We start from the raw sequence: 23220 nt of genomic DNA, 5'->3' as shown, positions 1-23220 counted from the left end.
TATGAAGCAACGTACTCGCTGGCGGTTGATCTCCGCCTCTCAGAGAGCGAGCTCGCGACCGTGTCTGCACCAATAATTGGTGGTAAACGATCGGGTAGTGGTCTTTGACGCCCTCGTAACGGCCGAAGTGGACATGTCCGTCGGGTACCGGAAGGTGGACTTTTGAAGCGTGGTATGATGGTCGCAGCCCATCATTTCAATCGACTGGACAAGGCTCCGGGCGGCAACCATCGCGCAGAAGTCGCCATATAGCTGAGCGGCTGGGAGAAGGCTCCCGTTGGTTTCATTAATCCAACTTATCAGACCGCCCAGCCCGACAATGTTGAGTGTTGGGGGCGTGGCCAAGGTACCAATACCTTCGAAGGTATTGTTGATAGCTTCGCATGCAGCGACAGCCTTCGGCTCTAGCTCCCCAAGCGCGTTTAAAGCATCTTCAGAAAGAGCCTTCACCTCGCTCAGCTCTTCTTGCAGTCGTTGTGTCTTAGCGCTCTCTATGGCGCAAAGCACTTGCAGGTCACACACTTGCGCTTCAGAGGATTGCAAGTTCTGGCGCAAGCATTTGACATCCTCTTCGGCCACTTTTTTCCCCGAGCGAAGGGCGCTGAGTTCCTTCTCAAGTTGCTCCAAGCGCGACTCGGCTTCCCTTGCTCGGCGCAAAAATTTGTGCTTCTGGCCTTTGGCTTTTTCAACACGCTACTGCAGCATATCAATTTGCGCATCGGCACTCTGGGCGCGGGCTTCAGAATTCTCTGCCTGTTTGCGCTGGGCACGCGATATAAGCAAAGCCTGAGACGTCGCAGGATATGAGCGATTATTATAAGGACAAAATGATAATAATAATAATGGAACATACTGGTATACCTTCGCAATTGCCACATCAGAAGCGTCGAAAAGTTCACCGACGGGCTTCCAGGCGAGCGAAATTTCAAGCTCGGGGAGGACAAAGGTACTAAAAATCTTCTTCGCGTCGTTGACCTCCCCGGTGCTTGGTTCAAAGGAGAAAACCTTGAACACCTCGGGCACGATGGCCTTTGCGTCAAGTAGCCCGCCGTGGCCCATCAACCTTTCCCGCCACGGTGGGGCGTGCTTGGAGTTGATGCCTCAGTCCCGGAGGAGGAGCTCGAAGGCAACGAGGGCGAAGAGTAGGCTACCACTTCAATATTTTCGGCTCCTTCGACCTCGGTTTCCCAGGCGGTAGCCTCAATGATGGTTCCCGTCTCCGCTAACTCCTCCTCGTCGTCGCTTAAAATTAGCGTGGGAAGGTCCTCGCGAGAGCAAAACCCCAACTTCGGAGGGCGGGGATCTTGGGTGCCTTCTGGAGTCTCTCACCTTGGCACGTCGCGTGGCGCGGCCGAACTCTCCGGAGACGCATCTTCGCGGACAACATCGGCGGGAACTTCGCGCGGCCTTTTCCGAAGGGCAAGGGCCTTCTTTTTCCGGCCTCCCCACAGCGATCGCTCGGGCTGTTTTCTTTTCTTCAGGGTGCCCGTGGGAACCTCTTCGCCGGCGTCTTCTACCGGGGAGCCCTCTCCGGGACCCTGCAGCAATGCGCTAGCCTTCGGCCTCTCCCGGTATGAAAGGCCCCTATATTCTAAGACTCGATTGAGTCTTCGAACAATGCCTTGTTCGGCGCATAACTGAGCTTCGCCCGGTGTAAATTTCCCAACAAGCATTGTAGCTTTGGCCTCGACTTCGGACACCGACGAATCTGGAAAAGATCAAGACGGGTAAGCAAGTGCCAACGAAGTTAAAAAAATAAAATAAAATTAATTAATAGCAGCAAAATATATACCCGTGAAGCCGTGCACAGAAGGATGAGGACGGCAAAGCCCCTCAGGCCCTTGCTCCCCAAACTCCGGGATACTCCAATCCTGGCTAAGGGGCCACACCCCAGCAGCTACAAATTCCTCTACCAGGTCGCGGGTGGATAGATACTTCGCACACCTGGCGAAGGCTTTGAGAGCTGTTTGTTGAGATGCTTTCAAGCGCACGTCTGGAGCGCGGTTTCCCTTTACTTCCTCACACTTCGAAACAAGAAACTCTTTGGGATCTACTTTGTGGTAGAACCACCACTGCGTCCAGTCGCTAGGCCATTTGTTCTTGTATACGACGACGGGTGTGGATAACCTAGCGCGATACGCAAAGTTCAAACACCCATAATGCGCCTCACTCTGGACACCCCAGGCGAAGACTGGTTTTGGCTGGTGATGAAGGCGATGAGCAGCAGCGAAGGCCCTCGCTGATGCCTTCGCTCCCTTTGACCGAGCGGCCCAAGCAAAAAGCCCCATCCTCACTATGGCATTGGGCGTGAGCTGGTGAAGATAAATTTTGAACAATTTCAGCACTTTAACAACCATGTCATCGCATGGCAAGCGAAGACCCGCTCAAAAATAATGAACGAATACAAGTGCTTCATCGTCAGAAGTCTCCGATGTCTCCTGATTACCGGGGAACCAAACTTTGGATACATCGTTGATCAATCCCTCCTTCACGAGGCTGGCCAGCACTTCGTTGTCCACCTTAGACTGCCCAATCCAGTATGTCTTTGGGCTAGAAGACCTGGCCTTCGGTGCCATTGGGATGAACAGAGAAGCCTTGAACAGGGAAGGACTCAGAGAGCTGTAAGGGGCTTCGTCCGAGAAGGAATCAGAGGGCTGTAAGAGGCTTTGTACAAGAGCGAAAGCTTGAGCAGAGACGCGTGGTAAAAACAAGTGACCGTGGGGCGGTATTTATAGAAAAGGGGCCAACGGTTAAAACGAGGCGCGTCGGAACTTGAATCGACGAGGAAAATGATGCTTCGGTATACATCGAAGGCATTAAATGCATGTCAACGATACAGTTACCCAGGGGCCACATGGTCATACTGTAAAAAATATATATAGGCAATTTGACCGAAGTGCATCCGTCCCAATAGACTTCGACAGGCCGAAGGGGACGGCGTTGAGATGCATCTTAAAGACTACAGGTTCGGCTCATCGAAGATAAACCTTACCCGTAGGGGGCTGTTGTTGGGGATGATCTCCCCCCCCCCCCCCCTCTTCGGAGGATAGCTCAAAGTCTGCTGGAAGGCCCACCTGCTTGTCACTACATGTTCATTTCAGGGACTGCAGGTGAAGGTTGCGAAGATCACGAAGCACCAGAGGTCGAAGGATGTAGGCGTGCCCGCAGTCCCGGCTTCCCGTGTCGGCGAAGTCGATGGCGATCCTTCGGCCGAAAGCCGAAGTCCATGCCAGCGGTTCTGATTGACTGCAGTGGCGAAGGTAGCAGTCGCCCTTCGCTCTGGAGCCGAAGGCCAACTCGGGGCGACGGAATGGAGAAGACTTCGGCGGATTTCCGGAGCCGAAGACCACGATTGGATAGCGGGACCCGCTTTAGTCGCCCGGGGAAGAGTTGTGATTATGTAAATATGCTTAATTGTACCATAATACTCCCGAATATTCCAAAAATGTAGCAGATAAGGAGGTAGGAACTGTAAACCACGCCTGGAGTGGTCGAGTACGGGTTATAAATAGGGCCATACTGTACCCGAGAGGTAAAAAAAATCAAAAATAGTTCTATCCCAAGCACGTGTCACCTCGAGGACCCTTCGGCATTTCCGTAAGCGAAGGTCCACCTTGTCTGAGATTTCGATCCTAACACCTTTATTTATATTCTCTCAAGATACATATATATATAGAACCACCGCAAAGCAACACACTTCTAGTGTTTTATTTGCTAGCCTATATATTATTATTGGAACTCGCTACAACTAAGTCTCACAGGCCGGCTAAGGAGAGGCCTTCTTGGGCCAGGAACTGATAGTCCCTCCCATAACTCTTTTTTTTTTACAGCAGGGTCTCCTTCTTAGGACCTACATGAAGGTAAAAATAGGGTGCACGTCTGGGGGTCGAATCCCGAACCAGCAAGATCGTACCCGTGCCTCTTGCTAGTGAGTCCTTCGCTCCCATAACTCTTCTGAGGAAACCAGGGAGCAAATGCGCCGATCTCTTCTCCCCTGTTGTTCTTGAGGCTCCGGGCTGCCTCCCTCGAGATGCGGTACACGTTGGCGATGACGTCCACCGGCATGGCACGCAGGATGGAGTTCTTCCCGGCGATGTAGCTCACCATGGAGTTCGGGTTTGTCTTCCTTGGCGTTCTGCTTTCTTAATAACAGTGTAGTTTTGTGATATGATTAGTAGTTTCCCCTGACAGCTGACCACTAAACATTGTTCTTCCTTGGTTATTGACAACTTGCACTCGAGCTTGTCCTTGGATCATATACACCACGCTGTGAGCGTTGATGTTCCAGAATGGTGAAAGAATGGCATTCTGCAATAAGAATGAAAGAGCAAAGTTATATTGGTGTAACTATATCACAAATCATGAAACTTGCACTAAAACAAGGTATGAAGTTTTTGTGAGCACTGCCTTTTACCCTTGTAGCACTCATTTGTATTAGGTTAAGAATAGGGAACTTCTGGCTGTTGATGCGTGTGATCCTTCCGGCGCATGGGTTGTATGTGTCAGCACAATCAGGATTCTCAATGGTTATTCTTGCCTTTATCGCTCAAAGGTTCTCTTCCAGTCCATTGTATGGTCCTCTTGGATACTGGACTTGCTGGTATCTCTCCTGCTGTTCTTGTTGTTGGGTCATAGAAGGTTTCAGAATCTGAAGTACATGCTGCACACGAATGGTTTCCCCACTCTGGTCATTCTGACTCTGAAGCCTCCTAGCGGCCTCTAGGCTGATGCCCAAGGCCTCGCTAAGGAGCTCGATATTGAATCCACAAAAAATAGTTTGCCCAGAGTGTTGCTGCGACGATTGTTCAAATCCTTGTTGCTCCATCTTGCTGTTGCCTGCTGATAGTAATTCCTAATTCCTAAACACATTTGGAACAAAAAAGAATAATGTGAAACCAAATGAAGTTTAGTTTGAAGACATGTACGAGCTACTGGATAAAAAGGGAGTTTGCCTTCTGCGGTTCTGCCTCGGTTCAAGCTGATTAGCATTGTTGTGTATGTCGAAAACATAGTCAACGACGACAGGCGCGTCACCCTGATTGTAGAACCAGTGTGCAACACCAGCTGGAAAGTGCAACAACATCCCCTTGCCTGAATTGGTGAACCTTTTACTGCTCATCTCTATATTGTTGGTGTTGACTTTGATCGTATTGATGGAACTGTTGCTGGTGGGTCTCCGGGCAACCGGGTGAAGTCAATCCCACGTAACCTCTCCCTACAAATAAGAATGTAAAAGTTTGCATCATAAAACAAATTTATGTGTTTGCTTGATTTGAAACATAACGCGTCGGATGAGAGAATAGAGATACACCGGCGCACTGAAATTGTTCATTTGTCTCTTCAAAGTACTCAGTGACCCCAGCTTCTGAACCCACTTTCCTAAGTGGCTCAAATGCTTGTAACCTGTCAAATCTACAGCCCCTAAAACCTCCTTGCCGAGGGCTTTGCCATGGGTTCATGCCCTGGCTTAACAGCTGGGCCGTAGATCATGGCACAGGAGAAGAACGCAAAAATAGAAAGAAAATCGAGAGAAGGCAGTAGTCACCATCATGGTTTATATTACCGACCGGAGCTCGGTAACCAAAAATTCACGGTTACCGTGGTAACCGGTCAAAAATTCAAAAAAAAATTGGACAAAATTCATTTAGCAAAATTTGAAATTTGGAAAAAAAATCGCGATTTTAGTCGTTCGGTAACCGGTCGGTTTGGACCGGTTACCGAGCGGTTTTTACGATTTATCGAGCGGTTTTTTCGAATTTTCCGTATTGTCGGTAACCGCTCGGTTTTCTCGGTAACCGCTCGGTTTTCTCGATTTATCGAGCGGTTTTCTCTATTTTCAGTGAAGTTCAACAAAAAACCCAAAAATTATCTCAATCTTGTAAAATCAATAACTAATTTATCTGAGCTTCAAATCAAGTGAAATAAATTTTGTTGGTTTCCTTGTAACATGATCTACATGATAAAAGTATTTATACTCATAAAAAAAGTTCCAAATTTTCTGTGAGAAATTGTATTTGTTAAACCAAGTTAAATGTATAGTTTACTCTTTGCTAATCCAAAAATTATGAAACTAATTTTGTTAGTCTTCTTATATGATCCTATGTCTTTTAAAAAGACATGAACTCATGAATTAGTTATTGTAATATGCATAATTGTATAAATGTGTTGCCACTATATTAATTCATAACTGACCCATCACACCTCAAAAATTAGTGAAACCACTTTCATTAGCTTATTTATACTATGATTTACGTAGGAAAATAATAGTAGACATGAAAAAGTTAATTATAGTTATGTTTCTTAACATATTCACTTTATGCTTGTGAACTTTGTAAAAATCATAGAGAAATTAATAAAACTCTAAATAAAGTGAAATCAATTTTAAAGATCCTCTTAAAATACTTTTTACACAAGAAAAATATGTGTTTGCATGTTAAACTTTTTCTTAACATGAGTTAATAACTGAGCCGCACGCTTCAATTTTTTTTCATTTTTTTCAAACTTCCTCCCTATAGAATATGATGCAAACGACATTATTTTTGAAAAAAAAAATTCACAGAAGGTCTTAGAATTGTGTCTAGTTTTTTTTTTAAGATTTTGCTTTGAATTTTTTTATTTTTTCGAATTTTTTTAATTCAAATTCGGTTACCGTTCGGTTTCTGAAACCGAACCGGATCGAGAAGGTCGGTTATCACGATTTTTGAGCGGTTCTATCGGTTTTTTAACCCTGGTCACCATAGCTGTTTCGATAAGCTTATGGAACATTGATCGATGTGATTTCCCGGGCATAGAATGTGGCTTTTATAGCCAATAAAAGTGACTTTGGATATAATGTAGTGACAAAGTCTGTTGACGTCTGAGTCCTTTGGATATATATACAATGGACTGCGTATGATGCATGCTCTGTGATCCAAAGAAGCCTCTAGGAGATAAACTATTTGCACAAGATCATTACTTGCATTGGCACATCATTTGCTCTTCGAGAAATACAAAGGAAGTTGTTCAAACGATGTCTATCCATTCATTTGAGAGTTTGTTCCTCGTAGGCTATTTGTCCTCGCTCTTATAAAGTTTCGCTTTAGTTACGTGTTAGGTGTGTTCTTTTGCAGTAACATACGTGTGAGGCTGTGACATTTCAATATACAACACATTTTCCTCTTACACCACACGAAATGGTACACTTTATCAAAAGTATGATGTACTTGTTGTTTCTATTACGTGGATAGTGGAATTTCGTACACTTTATTTAGATATTCGTACTTCATGACTCGTGGATTACATCTTTTAACTTGTTTAGAGTACTCTGCTCGGACACTTCTATATAGTCGCCTATAAGAACAACTTTAACATATTAGTCAAATTTAATTGATCGTATTTCTATTTAATTATTTATTTTAAAAGATTTTTCCTCCATATTTTTTACACTTTAGCGGAGTAGTAAAATCTCACTCTCTATATCTCATATATTATATTTTATTTGTAACGGTTGTTTTTTACAACGGCTTTATTCCAACGACTATTTTATTCAACGGCTATATTCTAACGGCTTTTTTCAAACGGCTTTCTAGCAGCTATATCTACGCTCTATATATGGGCAGTCATCCGGTTGTAATTCTAGCAATGTATCCAGATCATTGTAAGAGCAGTTACTACATAAGCACACGCGTTGTAAGAATTTGTAAGAATAGTTACCACGCAAGCACAAACATTGTAAAAATTTATAAGAACAGTTACCACACAAACACACACGTTGTAAGAATTTGTAGGAGCAGTTACCACACAAGCACACGCGTTATAAAACCAGTTACCACACAAGCACACGCTCTGTAAGAGCAGTTACCACACAAGCACACGCGTTGTAAGAGCAGTTATCACACAAGCACACGCGTTGTAAGAGCAGTTACTGTATAAACATACACGTTGTAAGAGCAGTTATTACATAATCAATGGCAAGAGAAGGTGCATGGGAGCTGAGAACGGAAAAGCGCAAGAAAGACTATGTGCGGAGGTGCGTGGGAACAGAGACAGACAAGGATGGCGAGCTGTATGAGGCAAAAAAATTTGGTCACTCTTTCTCAGTGGATGGTGTATCTACAGTGATAGCTACTCGGTTAGTTACTCTGCTGGAGCTCATTTTTGCCAAAAGACGACCATATTTGGCCATGGCGAGCCGGAAGGCCACATAGCTAGAGATGCTCTAACTTTGTGAGTCATGCATATATCTCAACTAGTAATTGCACGTATATTTCACATATATAAAATTAATTTAGGATATAGTAATTCGAATAAATAAAAAAATATAGCATAATAAAATAGAGATGTGCATATCAGACTTTCCAAACACGCGCATGTGGTTGTAAAAAAAGAGAGCACAATCATTATTAACTCTTTTATTTGTGGGCGGAAGATTGAAAGTATTTTTAGAAAGAGGAATAAAATCTAATTTATATGGTGATAGTTTGATAATTCAGATGGCTGATAAAGTGAATCTGCCACCAGGGTTAAAAAACCGTCGGTAACTGCTCAAAAATCGCGGTTACCGACCTTCCCGGTCCGGTCCGGTTTCAAAAACCGCTCGGTAACCGAAATTTGAATTCAAAAAATTCGAAAAAATAAAAAATTCAAAAACAAATCTTTAAAAAAAACTAGACATAATTCTAAGAACTTCTATGAAAAAAAATTTCAAAAATAATGTCGTTTGCATCATATTCTATAGGGAGAAAGTTTGAAAAAAATGAAAAAAATTGAAGCGCGCGGCTCAATTATTAACTCACGTTAAGGAAAAGTGTAACATGCAAACACATATTTTTCTTGTATAAAAAGTATTTTAAGAGAATCTTTAAAATTGATTTCACTTTATTTAGAGTTTTATTAAATTCTCTATGATTTTTACAAAGTTCACAAGCATAAAGTGAATATGTTAAGAAACATCACTGTAATTAATTTTTTCATGTCTACTATTATTTTTTATACATAAATCATAATATAAATAAGCTAATAAAAGTGGTTTCACTAATTTTTAAGGTGTGATGGGTCAGTTATGAATTAATCTAGTCGCAACACATTTACACAATCATGCATGTTACAATAACTAATTCATGAGTTCATATATTTTTAAAAGATATAGGATCATGTAAGAAGACTAACAAAATTAGTTTCATGATTTTTGGATTAGCAAAGAGTAAACTATGCATTTACCTTGGTTTAACAAATAAAATTTCTCACAGAAAATTTTGAACTTTTTTATGAGTATAAATACTTTTATCATGTAGATCATGTTACAAGGAAGCCAACAAAATTTGTTTCACTTGATTTGAAGCTCGGATGAATTAGTTATTGATTTTACAATATTGAACCCTTTTTTAGGTTTTTTGTTCAACTGCGCTGAAATTCGATAAAACCGCTCGATAAATCGAGAAAATCGAGCGGTTACCGACCCAAACAGCTTGGTAACCGACCGAATCAAAAATGCGAGAAAATCGCTCGATAACCGACCCAAACCGCTCGGTAACCGACCCAAACCGCTCGGTTACCGAGAGGGCAAAAACATGATTTTTTCGCAAAAATTTAAAATTTGCCGAATGAATTTTCTTCGATTTTTTTTGAATTTTTGACCGGTAACCGCGGTTATCGCGCATTTTCGGTTACCGCCGGAGCTCGGTAACCGAGCTCCGGTCGGTAAATAGAACCTTGTCTGCCACGAGTCGAATATGTTAAAAGTTGAATGGGTCATCAGATTATCCGAATAATCAAAATTACTTTAATTGTTGGGAGCGTCGCACCATGTATGGCATTTTACTTTGTAGAGTGTAACAACTTTGATGGGCCAGTTCGTTAGTCTTGGGTGGGCCAGTCTATCCATGACAGAATTGGGCCAAGAGTTATATGGATATTCACAATAGTTGTATCTATTCACAATAGTTCGTCTATGGGTTTCATGGCTGGCCCAATCATAATCACTGAAGAAATTTTCCAGTTTTATTTTCTACAGCGCTTTTCGAAATAATCTTTTCTATGTTTTCAGTGTGGTTTTCTACGATTGAAACTAATTAGTTTTTCATTGTTGTACACCAGGGGTGAGTTATATAAGATCTCAAAACAGCTGAGCGAAAACATTTGCAGTCGTCTGCAGAGAGAACGGTAAACATCATTGTAAGTAGGAACAATTTCTCACATACCATTGGAAACTGTCCATATCTCTAATATGCCATTGGAAAAAAAACATATCCCCCGAATGCCATACTTGTTAAACTTTATACTCGTTAATGCTATTGCCGTCACTTCGGTTACGTTTGACTGTTAGTTAACCTTCAAAATACCCATCCTACCCTTCCTCGTTCTTCTTCTCCTACCCCAACTGCCTTCGGCCGTGCGTCTTCCGTCGTTGCTCGCGCTCCACGCCCACTCACTCGCTACATCGTCCATGTCGCCGTCCTCACCAACCCACGCTCTGCACTGTAGCCCTCTCCTTCCCCCTCACCCACCCCCTCATAGGCTCCTACCACAGCTCTCCCTCTCAACCATCTCTGCCTTCTTCCTCCTCTGCCATGGGCAAGCTTCTGAGAACACCATGGCCCCCGAGCTTCCAACTGTTCCAAGAACAGAGCTAAGCACAAGAAGAAGCCATGGATGAGGCTGGAGTGGCCAGTTCTGAGAGAGGAGTGGCTGGGAGGAGGCGCGGCGGGAGTGGCGGGAGGAGCGACCGGCAGAGCATTGGAGGTGCGGCTGCTCGTGCTTGTGCTGCTCCAAGCTGAACCTCTTCCACCTCCTACTAGACCCGGTCGCGGCGTGTTCGTCGAGGCCGCGTGCAGCCGTGCACTGACCAGCGCTGGTGCGTGCTGCCTTGCCGATGGATCTTGACAGCCCCATTGATATATCTTGATGAATGCAGTGACTAGTGGCAACTACAGGCTACAGCTCCAACTGCAAGCACGAGCAAGAAGCGTGTATAGTACCACGGTGTCAGAGCAGTGCAATTACTACCTGTGCGGCCATCCATGGCTGCCGCCGCTGCATGTCGCCGCCGGCATAGCTCCAGCCACCTCCGCGCCCTGCATGTCACACCAATCGGTCCATCTCGTCTAGAGGAAGGTGTAGGAACAAATCGCGCCTCAAACCACCACCGGAATCGTCGCCGGCGATGTCGTCTTCCTCCTCCGTCCGCCGTTGACCGTGATTGTCGATTTTGACTCCGTCAGCGCGGGCCCGGTCCCACTCCTCGTCTCTCTAGCTAGCCTTGGTTCCTCCGCCAAGGAGCTCGGGTTTCGAAAGGCGACGCCACTCTATCCTCCGACGATGTAGCTCCGTCTCCTGCCATCCCAGCTCCAAAGCCCACCAGCAAAAGTATTGGGAGTGTCATGAACAGGGAAGAGGAGGAGCAGAGCAAAGAGGAGGAGCGGCTGTCTTGGCCAAAGGGCAAAATGGTCTTTTTGCATATGGTCAAAAGTGGCATTTTTGGGCAATCCTTCGCCGAGGAGCTCGGGTTTCGAAAGGCGACGCCACTCTATCCTCCGACGATGTAGCTCCGTCTCCTGCCATCCCAGCTCCAAAGTCCACCAGCAAGAGTATTGGGAGTGTCATGAACAAGGAAGAGGAGGAGCAAAGCAAAGAGGAGGAGCGGCTGTCTTGGCCAAAGGGCAAAATGGTCTTTTTGCATATGGTCAATTTGACTCCGTCAGTGCGGGCCCGGTCCCACTCCTCGTCTCTCTAGCTAGCCTTGGTTCCTCCGCCGAGGAGCTCGGGTTTCGAAAGGCGACGCCACTCTATCCTTCGACGATGTAGCTCTGTCTCCTGCCATCCCAGCTCCAAAGCCCACCAGTAAGAGTATTGGGAGTGTCATGAATAGGGAAGAGGAGGAGCATAGCAAAGAGGAGGAGCGGCTGTCTTGGCCAAAGGGCAAAATGGTCTTTTTGCATATGGTCAAAAGTGGCATTTTTGGGCAAAGGGTTTAAGGACAGTGGCACCAAAAGAATAAGGCAGTTTTCAATGGTATATTCGGAATTGGAGAAGTTTTCGGTGACATAAAAAATTTACCCTCAAGCTGAGTAGCTAAGCTTGTAAGTAAGATAAGCACGAGACATTCAAGGGCTTGTTTAGAAAATGAGATGAAAATCATTTAAAATTTATAGCACTCTTTCAAACAGACCCTAGTTTTCTTTAACGGTTTAACTACCACATTGATCTAGACAATCTTGTGAAGCTGACGTAGTTGATTGCAATGAGCCTGACGAACAGAACATTTATAAACATTTGCTTACGTCTCTGTCATTTCATATAGTGCACGACAATTTGAACTGATCTGCCAAAGGGAAACAATGAGATAATCGGATAGATACTCATCATCTTGGATGTTGAAATGCTCCTCGCTAAATCACAATAAGATAAAAAGAAATAAGTACATTGACTAGAGGATGATTTCTCCATTATTCTGTAACAGGTCAATCTCAACAGCCAACCAGAGAGGGCTGCCCATTTCATGCTTCCAAACTCTATCATCATCATGGAGATCACTTGCAAAACAATCTCACAATATTTGAACATACACATAGGGACCACATAGGGACCACAAATGGACAATTGTATGCACGAGAAAAGTTCAAGCGCATAATCCGGTAAAATACTGCGCTCAAACATTAGCAAGAAGTTTCTCCAGGCTTGGTCGAGAATCTAACGCATTTTTAGCAATCATAAGAGTCACTTCAATTCCCACATTAATTGGGAAAAACTCCTCCGTTGCAAACAGCCTCTGAGAAGGAAGAACACGATACAAAACTTTTATAGCTAGTCGTATACACAACACATACATCGTACATCATTGTACATTCCCAGAACCAACGGCGGATCCACCGGTGGGGTTGGGGCTCAAACCGTCCTACCCTAGGTTCACTTCGAGCTTCAATTTTTAGATATGGAAGAGAAAGAAGAAGAGAAAGAGGAAGAAGAAAAGGAGAAAAGGAAGGAGGAAGAAGGAGAGGACTAGCCTTGCTCTTTTTTTTTTTCTCTGATTCGCCACTGCCAAGAACCCTATTTTTTACGCATTCATTGTACTGGCCGACGCTTGCGTTACACCGGAGGCGGCTGCTCTTTTGAAGACGCCTCCTTGGTAGGCTCCACCGTAGCCCGACATAGAGGACACGTGGAGTGGGAGCGGAGCCACATGTCGATGCAGCCGACGTGGAACAGGTGCATGCACGCCGGCAACCGCCTCACCACCTCCCCCTCCTGCACCAGGCTCAGGCACACCGCGCACTGCGCCCACCCGCGCCCACTGCCCTCGCCGCGGTCGTCGCCCTTGCTGCTGCCGCTGCCGCCGCCCACCGCCGCGCCCCTGCGGAACACGAACGACGGCAGCGTGGCCACGGCGGAGGGGCTCAGCCCGGCGCCACCATCGCCGTCAGTGGCGCCGTGCATGAAGAACGGCCGGGCCGCCACGTACACGACGGTGCCCCCGGCGCGGCGGCGGCGGCAGCACAGGCACTCGCAGAGCACGATGATGAGGACGGAGACGGCGGTGGCGCCGAAGCCGATGCCGAGGAGGATGAGCGTGTCGTTGGTGCTGTAGCCGCCCTTGTCCGTGGAGTAGGGCAGAGAGTTGGAGCTCGACGACAGCGACATGGCTCACCAGGCCGTAGCTCGCTTCTGGCACGACCCGTGCGCGCGCAGTGCAGGCGGCTGATTTCGTTTGCAAGCTGAGGATCGTGCTGGGATCTTAGATTCTTGGGGAGCCTTAGCTTAATTGCTTGGGATTGGCTATATATAAGCCATGCAAGTTGGGCGAAATGTTTTTAATTTTATCCGTTGAAAAGCATGGATGTGATTAAGAATAACAGCAGATTAGTTAGAGGGATTAGGCATAAGGAAAGTTTAACAACGCATTTATTAGTTGAGCATATACCCTGCGGCACAGCTTGGAGGAGTTTTGTTGCCCATGGTATTGGAGTTGACTTTAGAATTTCTGATCCACTAGAATGTGGTATGAAATGGGCTAGATCATAAAATATTTTGTTTTTGTTCTGGTAAAGAATCGATAAATTATGATGGGTTGAATTCTTAGTTGTTTAATTAGTTTGAGGGTGTATTTTCCCTTCATTTAGCAAGTCAAAAACATCCATTAGAAAGTGTAGCCCTCGTGTTCTACTTTTACCTGGGAACATATTTGACTGCATTAGAAATTATAGCCCCCCTCATTGGCACAGCCTCTGCTTTTGCAGAATCTAACTCATGAAAGCATCTGGTAAAGTGGTAAGAGGCAAGTTCTGTTTCTCAGTTCATCTCATCCTTTTGTTACTCATAAGTTGCTGCAAAGTCATACCACTTGGCATCACCCTAGCTTCTGCTGTGGAAAAGTAATAGCACTAATGTAGTAGCTGAGCCAAACAGCACTACTGCATATTGTGACGCAAATACTTTAAGAGAGGAGCTGAGAAAAATACGAGAAGGGTGCCTAGGTCACTGTAACTTGCAGCACAGCGACATGTCACAAATCTGATCTGATTGAGCCATAAGGAAAGGCTCCCACGAGTGCACAACGGGAAGGTCAAATGCACTGTCTCCTGCACGTATTCTGCCCTTGCGCATGCTCGTACGTGCGTCATAGATAACTCAAGTCATAAACTGGAATCTCCAAACAGATATAGGCATATGTATGTACGTGTACATATAGTATATATGTGCGAAATCTTTGAGGATCTAAGATAATGTCATGCTCTCCGTGCGCGCTGCATTGTTTAATCGAAGGCAGTTGTTCAATGGCTCTTTAACCTGCTAGACAGTGCCGTGGTTAACAGATTATTAAAATGGCATCTTGCTAAACTTCTCAACCAGTGATATAGATTGATGTGGATGTGTTAATTAGTAGAGCTTTGTTACCATCCTTGGAGAGATACCAAAATGATAGCATGTACTAAGAATTGGTACTTTATGTAAATTTCAGTACCTCTGTTACCAAGACTCATGTTTTAAATTTGGGTTTTCTTGGTAACTTTCCAAGAACCATAAGAAAATTTGTTTCAGTATGTTCGATACCATCATCATCAAAAGAATTAAAAGAATAAAAGAACATTGATAGCCCGAAACTAAAAGAGTCCAAGACCAATTGGGCTCAGTCAGTCATTTCAGTTGCCTTGATCAGCCCAATTCTCTGCTCTGCGGTACAGGACAGCCCAATAAAGGGCCTTTGAGTAAATTTTAAAAACAAACAAGTTCTGTGAGAATCTTTTTTAATTTACTTGGAAAGTTACCAAAATATAAATATATAACTATAAAATAGTAACGGCACGCCATATGACCCGTCGATGAATATAATGGAAATCTATTGTAAATTGAAGTAAAGAAGAAATATCATGAGGTTTCACATAAAACAGATTATACAATAACATGTTTAATCGAATAATACTTGGTATGTAGTACTAAGGATATTAGTTGAAGGGTAGTTAAAACAGTTCGTTATGCCTTATCTCAGTACTATATTAGGGGAGTATAAATAGTTCTACATAATTTACATATAGACATAGGTACTTAAGTTGATACAAATAACAACAAAGTCTAGTTCCATATCAGACACAAATTTAATCATGGTGATTCAGATTTGATTGTCAAAATTTTCGCATGATTATCCTGCCTGCTAGTAAATGCTGTTATCATCTTCTTCGGTTTCATCGTCTTCTTAATCCTGGTAATATATATATTCTGCGCATATGTGCAGTTGCTATTCGCACTGCGCACATCCCTAGTTATAACTCGAAACACTGTGAGTTACAATTTGTTAGGTAGATCAGTTACAATTTCACGTCCAGAAATACATAATTGCAACACGAGAAGCTAACATTGTGAGTTACAACTTGTTATTCGCACTACGCACATCCCTCAGTTACAACTCGAAACACTGTGAGTTACAACTTGTTATTCATATTGCGCACATCCTCAGTTACAACCCGAAACACTGTGAGTTACAACCCGAAATATTGTGAGTCACAACTTGTGAGGTGTGCGCAGACATGAACTACAGTGAGTATACCTGCAGAATATACCTATAGTGTGTATATATATATAGTGTGTGTGTGCGCGCGCGTGCGTGTGCGTGTGTGTTAGCTATGTTAAATTTGGCTTTAAATCAATGATCAGCATAGAATAGATAGCTACACTTGATAGATTGATGTAATCTTCTTCATTATCTTCATTGTTGTCAACATATCAGAACTTAAGAGAAGAAATCACACTTAGTTAAGATGCATAAACTGAATAGACATGTTATATTTTGAGAAGCAAAGATAGGTTATACCGAATGATTGGTTATGGTAGCATTGACAAACAAATGCATGTGAAAACATGTAACAACAGGAAAACAGGATAAGAGAAAAGGAAGTCAATCAATTGGTTTTTGAGAAAAATGAGCCAACCAAATTAATGAAAAAATTTGTAAGGCAAACTGTGCTCTTAGAATGGAGCAGTGGTAGATTTTCAATATGTATTATAGAATGTACCTCAAGCACCTTGATTTTGGATTTGGGACTGTTAGGTCACACAATATGACATGGAGGCAGATTTGGCATCAGAACCTGGATTAAATAAAGCAAGACTACAGACCGAAATACTCACTGTTCCAACAGAAGGTTTCTCTTTAGTTTCTTGTGTTAGCAATAGACCACCAGTACTTTGTTCTTCAGGATTAGTAACCTGGTAGAAAAGGAAATAAAGAAAAATCAGTAAGTAAAATGGTAATTTTGTTCTTCAGCATTTAGAACATGGTACAAATGTAATGGACTGCCTGAGCGAGTTCAGAATCTGGAATGTAATGGAGCAGTCAAGCCCAGTTGAGATTTCGTCCATTAAAAGCGCCCTGGCAGGCCCAACCAGCATATCTCACATACAAGATACATCCAAAGAAAATCATTCACAACGCTCTTACATAAAGCCAATGTTTTTTAACTGAAAAAAGATTTCCTTTTTTACCGGTTGTAACACGCTTTCGTTGTCCACCAGAGATGCCCCTCAGCATCCCAACCCCTACCATCGTGCCTGCTCATATCTCTAGTTCTAATATCTAAAGTAAGTGATGTGTATATAGTAACCACAGATTAGAGTAATTCAATCTGAAATATTCTAGGCTGTAGCAAAGTTGCATGTACCTTCAGAATATAGTCAGTGACCACATTGGCCTCTTGCCCGCCCATTGCAGACGCCTCCAATGCACCAAAATAGGTTAACAGTGTCAATTCCAAAACCTCATCAGTACCGGTTTTAAAATCGACACTACTCAAGCGGAACTGATAGTCAAAGGACTAGCAGTGCCAATTTTGGAACCGGCATTGATGAAGCTTTTTAGAAAAACAAAAAAGAAAAAAGAAAAAAGGCTAGGCAAACGAACCAGCTCGATGCATTGAGTCAAGCCTACTGCCAGCCCCACATGATGGAGCTCATCGTCGCTGCTGATCTGGTGCCTCTACCTCCTCACGCCCGCCGCCCTAGCGAGATCCATGGCTGGATCCCCACCGGACCTCACCATGGATCTCGCGAGGGGAGGAGGTCGGTGGGGAGAAGGGGATCTGGCGCGCTCCGTCGCCGCTAGCCTCTGCCTCCGCTGGCCTCCATCGTCGCTGGGATGGGGTACAATGGGGTGGAGAGGAGCAAGGCCGACGATGGGGGAAGAAGGTAGGGAGTGAGAGAGGCGAAGGCAGAGAGAAAGAGAAGCGGAGGCTAGGAGATAAGGGAGTGAGAGAGCCGACACAAAGAGATAAGAGAGAGAGAGCCGGACTGGAGGTCGAGTTAAAATCCGATTGGATTGCAATTTCAGGTCCGGACAGCTCATCACTGCTGGTTAGTAATAAAAACCAATAGTGTGATAGCCTATCACTGTCGGTTTTTATTACAAACTGACAATGATACGTAAGCATCAGTGCCGGTTTTTTATTAAGAATCGGCAATGATAATACTTTTTTACAAACTGGCAGTTATAACTGTACCAGTGTCGATTTTTGGTGAACCGAAAGTGATGGACCGCTATCTATGACAGGTTCTGTAGTAGTGCTAATTAAGTTAAGAAGATCATAGTAAGTCTTCACTTCTGCTTAGTTAAGCGTTCATGAATAGTTTTACAAAAGACAGCAAAATATTCTGGATTTGGTCAGTTTTTGTAAATACTTGCCTTCATGAATGCATCGATATCAGCATCAGGCTTGATATTTGCTGCCTTCTCTTGCCTGGACACAGGGGCGGAGCTTCTTGACCGCCAAAGGGGGTCATGGTTCCTCCTACTACTACAAATTGCTTAACTAAAAATTAGTTATAATCACTTGTTCAAAAAAAAGCACTAAATAAATCATGTATCTGACAACATAAAAGGAAAGAAGGAAAGCCTGATAAGCATGTCAATCAAACCATGCTAACCCCGTATAAATCTGCAAGCCGCCCAAATGAATGCGTGTGCTTGTGTAACTAATTGTTCAGAATCGTACCAAAGCAGGAGCCAACACCCAAGCAGCACGCGGAGAACGCGAGTGTCTCCCTCAGTCATCTCTCCTATGTGGAGGTCATGCTGGCTGATGTACACGGCCATCCTCTCAGGCACAAACTCTGTCATCTCGTGTCCATTGTAGGTCACTTTGTCTTTAATCCGCATATTGTTTCAATGTTAGTAATCCGTCTCAGCAAGTGCCCACAAAAGGTGTCCTGTTTCTTGGCTGCCCGTTTTGTACAGAAGTTGAGAGTAAACTAAGATGCTGATGAATGCACATGAGGGAATACACGGTTTGGTTTTTTGAAGGCGTAGTTACTGCAAGAAGTATAGTATAACATTCCATTTTATAACCTTGAGATCTTTGTCAAGCCTTCCGGCCAACGCGAGCAGCAAGGTGGTCTTGCCTGATCCTCTCCTATCAATTCTGAACTCGTCAAGCAAAAATGCAATGCAATCATGCATTTTGTATTCTGAATTATCAATAGAGAAACTATCAGAGAATAACTATACATGCATATGAGCTTGGTAATCTTATATTATAATTTTAGACTGTTGGTCTCCTGCTAATATATGGTACGCCAGACATTACTCTAGCACATATTGCTGTTTATGTTAAAGTTTCATCACATCAGTGAAGTACATCAGAAACATTCCATTGATAAAGTAATAAACCATTTCGCATGTATGACAAATAAGTACAAAAGAGTTCTGCCCAAAACTCAATGGGCATCTTGAGAGGACCTAAGACAGGCATATCTACACTTTAAATATTGTATTGTTCAGGATCTGGTGAACCACACGATAAAAATGACTCAAGAGGATGCGTACAGAAACCAGATATTTTGAACTGCAAGAGAATTATTCAAATAAACTGAAGTCAACAAACACTGGTGTTGTACTCCTAACTTGCAAAATTATCAGAAATAACTTTAAACTTCCAAAGTACCATCAGGAGCATGTGGTCTCCAGAACCACAGCAAACTAAGATAGTTATTTTATCATAGAGAGAAGCATAGTCACAGACAGAAATCAACCTAACTGTGGTATCAAATAATTATTATTCAGACACATAGGTGAGAGATCATAATCGTACTTTCTACGTGTTCCACCAGGACGCCTTCGTTCCAACTTGATTCGTTTTCCACCTATCTCATTTTTAATCAAGGGGCTGATCTTACATCATAGAACTCTATAAACTTATGATTTTTTTATTTTGTGTCTCTCGTGTATGCAAATAGAAACAAAAACACAATCAACATAATATAGGGAGAAGATAAAAAACATAATGAGAGAAATCGACACTTCAACCCACAGTTTTAGCCAACATTTGACCCACGTCCCGCGACCTTGACCCTTCACCCGATCGACCCCGGTTTTTGTTGACTATATATGGTCCTCATGCAGACTACATATGCCTACAAAAGTATCGATTTGATTCCTCCTAGCTGTTGAGAGATCTCGCAGACCTAAATCCATTGATACAAATCCATCCGAACAAGTTAGGGTGCCTTACCGACTAGAAAAAACGATCCAAGTCCGAATGAACTTCATACTCCGCGCCAACCGAATACCAGTACTTCTACCTCTGCTCAGTGAGGGAGAGGAGGAGGGGGGGGGGGTGAGGACGCAGGGTCGAGGCCGAGGAGGAGGCAGTTGGCGTACATGGCGCTCTCCAGCTCCGCCTCCTGCTCTTGCTCCTTCTCTCGATCTGTCGCCATGGTTGCCGCTGCGTCTCCTCTCACGCAAGGTGGGGTTTGGGGGAGCAGGTGCGGGTGGGTTGCGCAGAGGCTGGGCAGGACGGAGTTTTTGAAACGTGAGAAGGAAGACAGAGGTCTCTGGAAGGCTCCGACGGGGCGTATTCTGGAAGGAGCCAAGCAACGAGCCAGCGAGCTTCAGGTCGAACGGATATCATCAGCTGGTGTTCAGATCCGACGGTTCAGAATTAAGAGCTGACGTGGATAGCTCCAGAGCTCAAACGCGACGGCATCAAGATTGTAAAGATAAAGATGCTCGCAAAGTCACCAGACTACTGAAAATACTTAACTAAACTAAAAATGGCTGTTGATGAAGGGCTTGTAGGTGGGTTAGTGACAAAAGTTTGTGACTTTGAAGGGCATATTCTTAGTTGGACTCAAGCTTCTTCGAGTTAGCTCGAGCACGGTGCGAGTGAACTTAGAAAGAGTTTCTTTTTCACAGCCCAAAATGCATAAATATTTCATATATTACCTTTGAGATTCGTGCTTCTGCCTCGTCCTGTTTCAAAATATCCGTAAGATATTTTTGTTGCTGTCTAGGGAATACTTGGCAGTTGGGGCATCCTGACGATGGATGGGGTTCTCACCAGTTCGTGCATCTGGTGTTGGCTGCGTCCACATCTAGCTCGAGATTCTGCGCAATCTCTATCAAACTCGAAGAACATATTACACAAGATATTTGCATATACCATGGCAACAACGACTATATTAACAGTGACACAAGATATTTGTCTAGACACAGTGGCCCATTTAGTTCTCCACGAAAATGTGATCTTTCTATCCGCACGCACATTGACATAGGCAACCTAAGAACACTGTTTTTTTTTAACTGAAAAAACAGAGCAAGAGCACAAGGTTTTTCTCAAGATTTTTATTTGCGTCATTGACTGAGTAAAAATGGCATTGTTGGATTGAGATGATAGTAAAATGTTAGCCGCTTGAACTTAATTCACTAAATATGAACAAAATTCTGAATATCCATTTCACATATTGTTTCGCATTGGCTACCGTCAAATCAGGATGACCAACTAAACTAAATTAGTTTTTCTTACAATAGTCTTTCAGATAGATATAGTTTTCTTACAATATCCTTGCAAAATTGACTAATCTGCCACGCATTTCATTATCGAGATGGAGCCAATCCTTATCAGAGTTCCTGCAAGGTCCCCTGATCTCGACATGTTTAATACTTTTTTTGAACTTTTTTCAATACTTAAATGTACATCTTGCATATAACAAAATCACAAAACCAAGTGTATGATGAACAGATGAGGTTCATCCGATGACTAAAGAATAGCTACTATCGTAAGATTTTTTTTTTTTTAAAAAAACTGTATCTGATATGTACAGTTCTTGAGAAGTGCATATCATGGCGGAGGGAAACATGTTGAGCAAGCGAGTGGCGACGGCGTTTCTTCCTGGTCCGGGCGGCGGCGAGCTCAAATTAAACTTTCTCGGTGGCCGCCTCGCCGTCGTCCCGCCGGCACTGCGGGCACGTGGCGTGCGAGCGCAGCCACAGGTCGATGCATTCGACGTGGAACAGGTACCCGCACGCCGACAGCAGCCGCACCACCTCCCCATCCCGCACCACAGCGAGGCAGATCGCGCACTGTGCCCACCCGACGACGGCGGCGGCGACGCAGCCCCTCCGGTACGTGAGCTTTGGGATCGCCGCGAGCGCGGACGGTGCCAGCCCACGCCGGCCGCTGCCGTTGGCAACAGCCCCGGCGCTGCTCGCGGCCGCGTAGCCATTTGCGAAGGCTCGCGTGGCCACGATGAGGCACGACGCGCAGGCAAGGCAGACGAGCACCACCGTGTCCCTTTCTTTACCGGTCATCAAGGCTTTGACCCTGGCGCTCGCACACCCTGCAGCTTCCTGTGCTGGCAGTGGCGTCTGACGCGTCCGCGGGTGCGGCGACGGTGGCGGCGATGCTGCTGGGACCCTGGAAGGGGGAGGACCACATGGACGGCTGGTTGCCTTGTTGGTTGGTGAGGCGCCGCGCTCTGGGCCACCGTGCCGCCCTATGGCGTTGGTTTGGTAGATGCGGTAGCTTCAACTTTTTTTCATACACAGGGACTTTGTCTATGTTGCATTGCAGATACATGGAATCGAGCCGTACTCTATCTGTAACTAGGTGAGATTATTTTTCAAGGGTTCGAAACCATCATAATTTTCAATCACCATCCTAATCAAATCTAACCATGTCGATCCGATAGGCTAGGATAGTAATTGAAAAATGAATTGGTTGTAAGAACTTTAAAAAATAGCAAAATTGCTAAATGAAAATGGCAAAACCTAGAAACTACATATGCATGCTTTAGTTTTATTACAAGCACATCTATATAGATTCTAAAAGTATACAAAATTGTTTGCGAGCTTGAACCAATTTCTTTTTCTAAAATTTGCTTGCAGCAAAATTATTCACAAATTGTTCTAATTTTTTATTAAAAATATGTAGCATCTAAATCTATTATTGACTTTGAATGGTTCTAATTTGTTCATAAATTTTGTTGAACACATGATCTGAATTGCTTTAATCTATTTCTTAAGTTGCTTACGGATCTATTCTAATTTGGTTATGAATTTTTATAAAGTTACTTACATAAATGCATTTAAGGGGCAGACAAATAAATAGATTTTTTATCAAATAATTTCTCTATTTTTATCACGCATTGAAATGGGTCGCAAATAAATATTGCAAGTATAGATATAAAAAATCTAAAAATAGAATAAATTGCTCATGTTTAGATTTTATTTATTAAAAATAGATGTACATGCTATCTAAAGCATGCACGTATAGATTTTAGATGTGTCCAATAAAAATAGATGATGTTCTAAAACACGTGCAACTAAACTTATTACAGATGTCCGCGATGGGACAATTTCCTGCTAGTTCACTAATGTTATCGAGTGATGCGCTAAACGGGACAATACACCTTCATCTGAATCAACCATCACTACACTACTAAAAAAATATCATCATTGCTAGTTCACAATTGGTATCGTTGTTA

At 43.8% G+C, this 23220-nt stretch overlaps 2 protein-coding genes and 1 pseudogene across 2 annotated transcripts; all 3 read right to left on the bottom strand.

Annotated features, from left to right (window-relative positions):
- Positions 1–1325: 1325 nt before the first annotated feature.
- On the bottom strand, positions 1326–5548 carry LOC133923181 (glutelin type-B 5-like; annotated as a pseudogene).
- A 7105-nt stretch (positions 5549–12653) lies between these two features.
- Positions 12654–15220, bottom strand: LOC133920620 (E3 ubiquitin-protein ligase EL5-like). The gene has a single exon (XM_062365225.1). The coding sequence runs from the start codon at positions 13612–13614 to the stop codon at positions 13063–13065; it is 552 nt and encodes a 183-aa protein (XP_062221209.1). The 5' UTR covers positions 13615–15220; the 3' UTR covers positions 12654–13062.
- A 6294-nt stretch (positions 15221–21514) lies between these two features.
- On the bottom strand, positions 21515–22227 carry LOC133920619 (RING-H2 finger protein ATL74-like). The gene has a single exon (XM_062365224.1). It carries the CDS (start codon positions 22043–22045, stop codon positions 21653–21655), a length of 393 nt encoding a protein of 130 aa, XP_062221208.1. The 5' UTR covers positions 22046–22227; the 3' UTR covers positions 21515–21652.
- Positions 22228–23220: the final 993 nt, after the last annotated feature.

This window comes from Phragmites australis, chromosome 6, assembly GCF_958298935.1.
Source record: "Phragmites australis chromosome 6, lpPhrAust1.1, whole genome shotgun sequence".
Lineage (NCBI taxonomy): Eukaryota > Viridiplantae > Streptophyta > Magnoliopsida > Poales > Poaceae > Phragmites > Phragmites australis.
The sequence above is the reverse complement of the archived record's forward strand: the minus strand, read 5'-3'. Positions and strand labels throughout refer to the sequence as shown.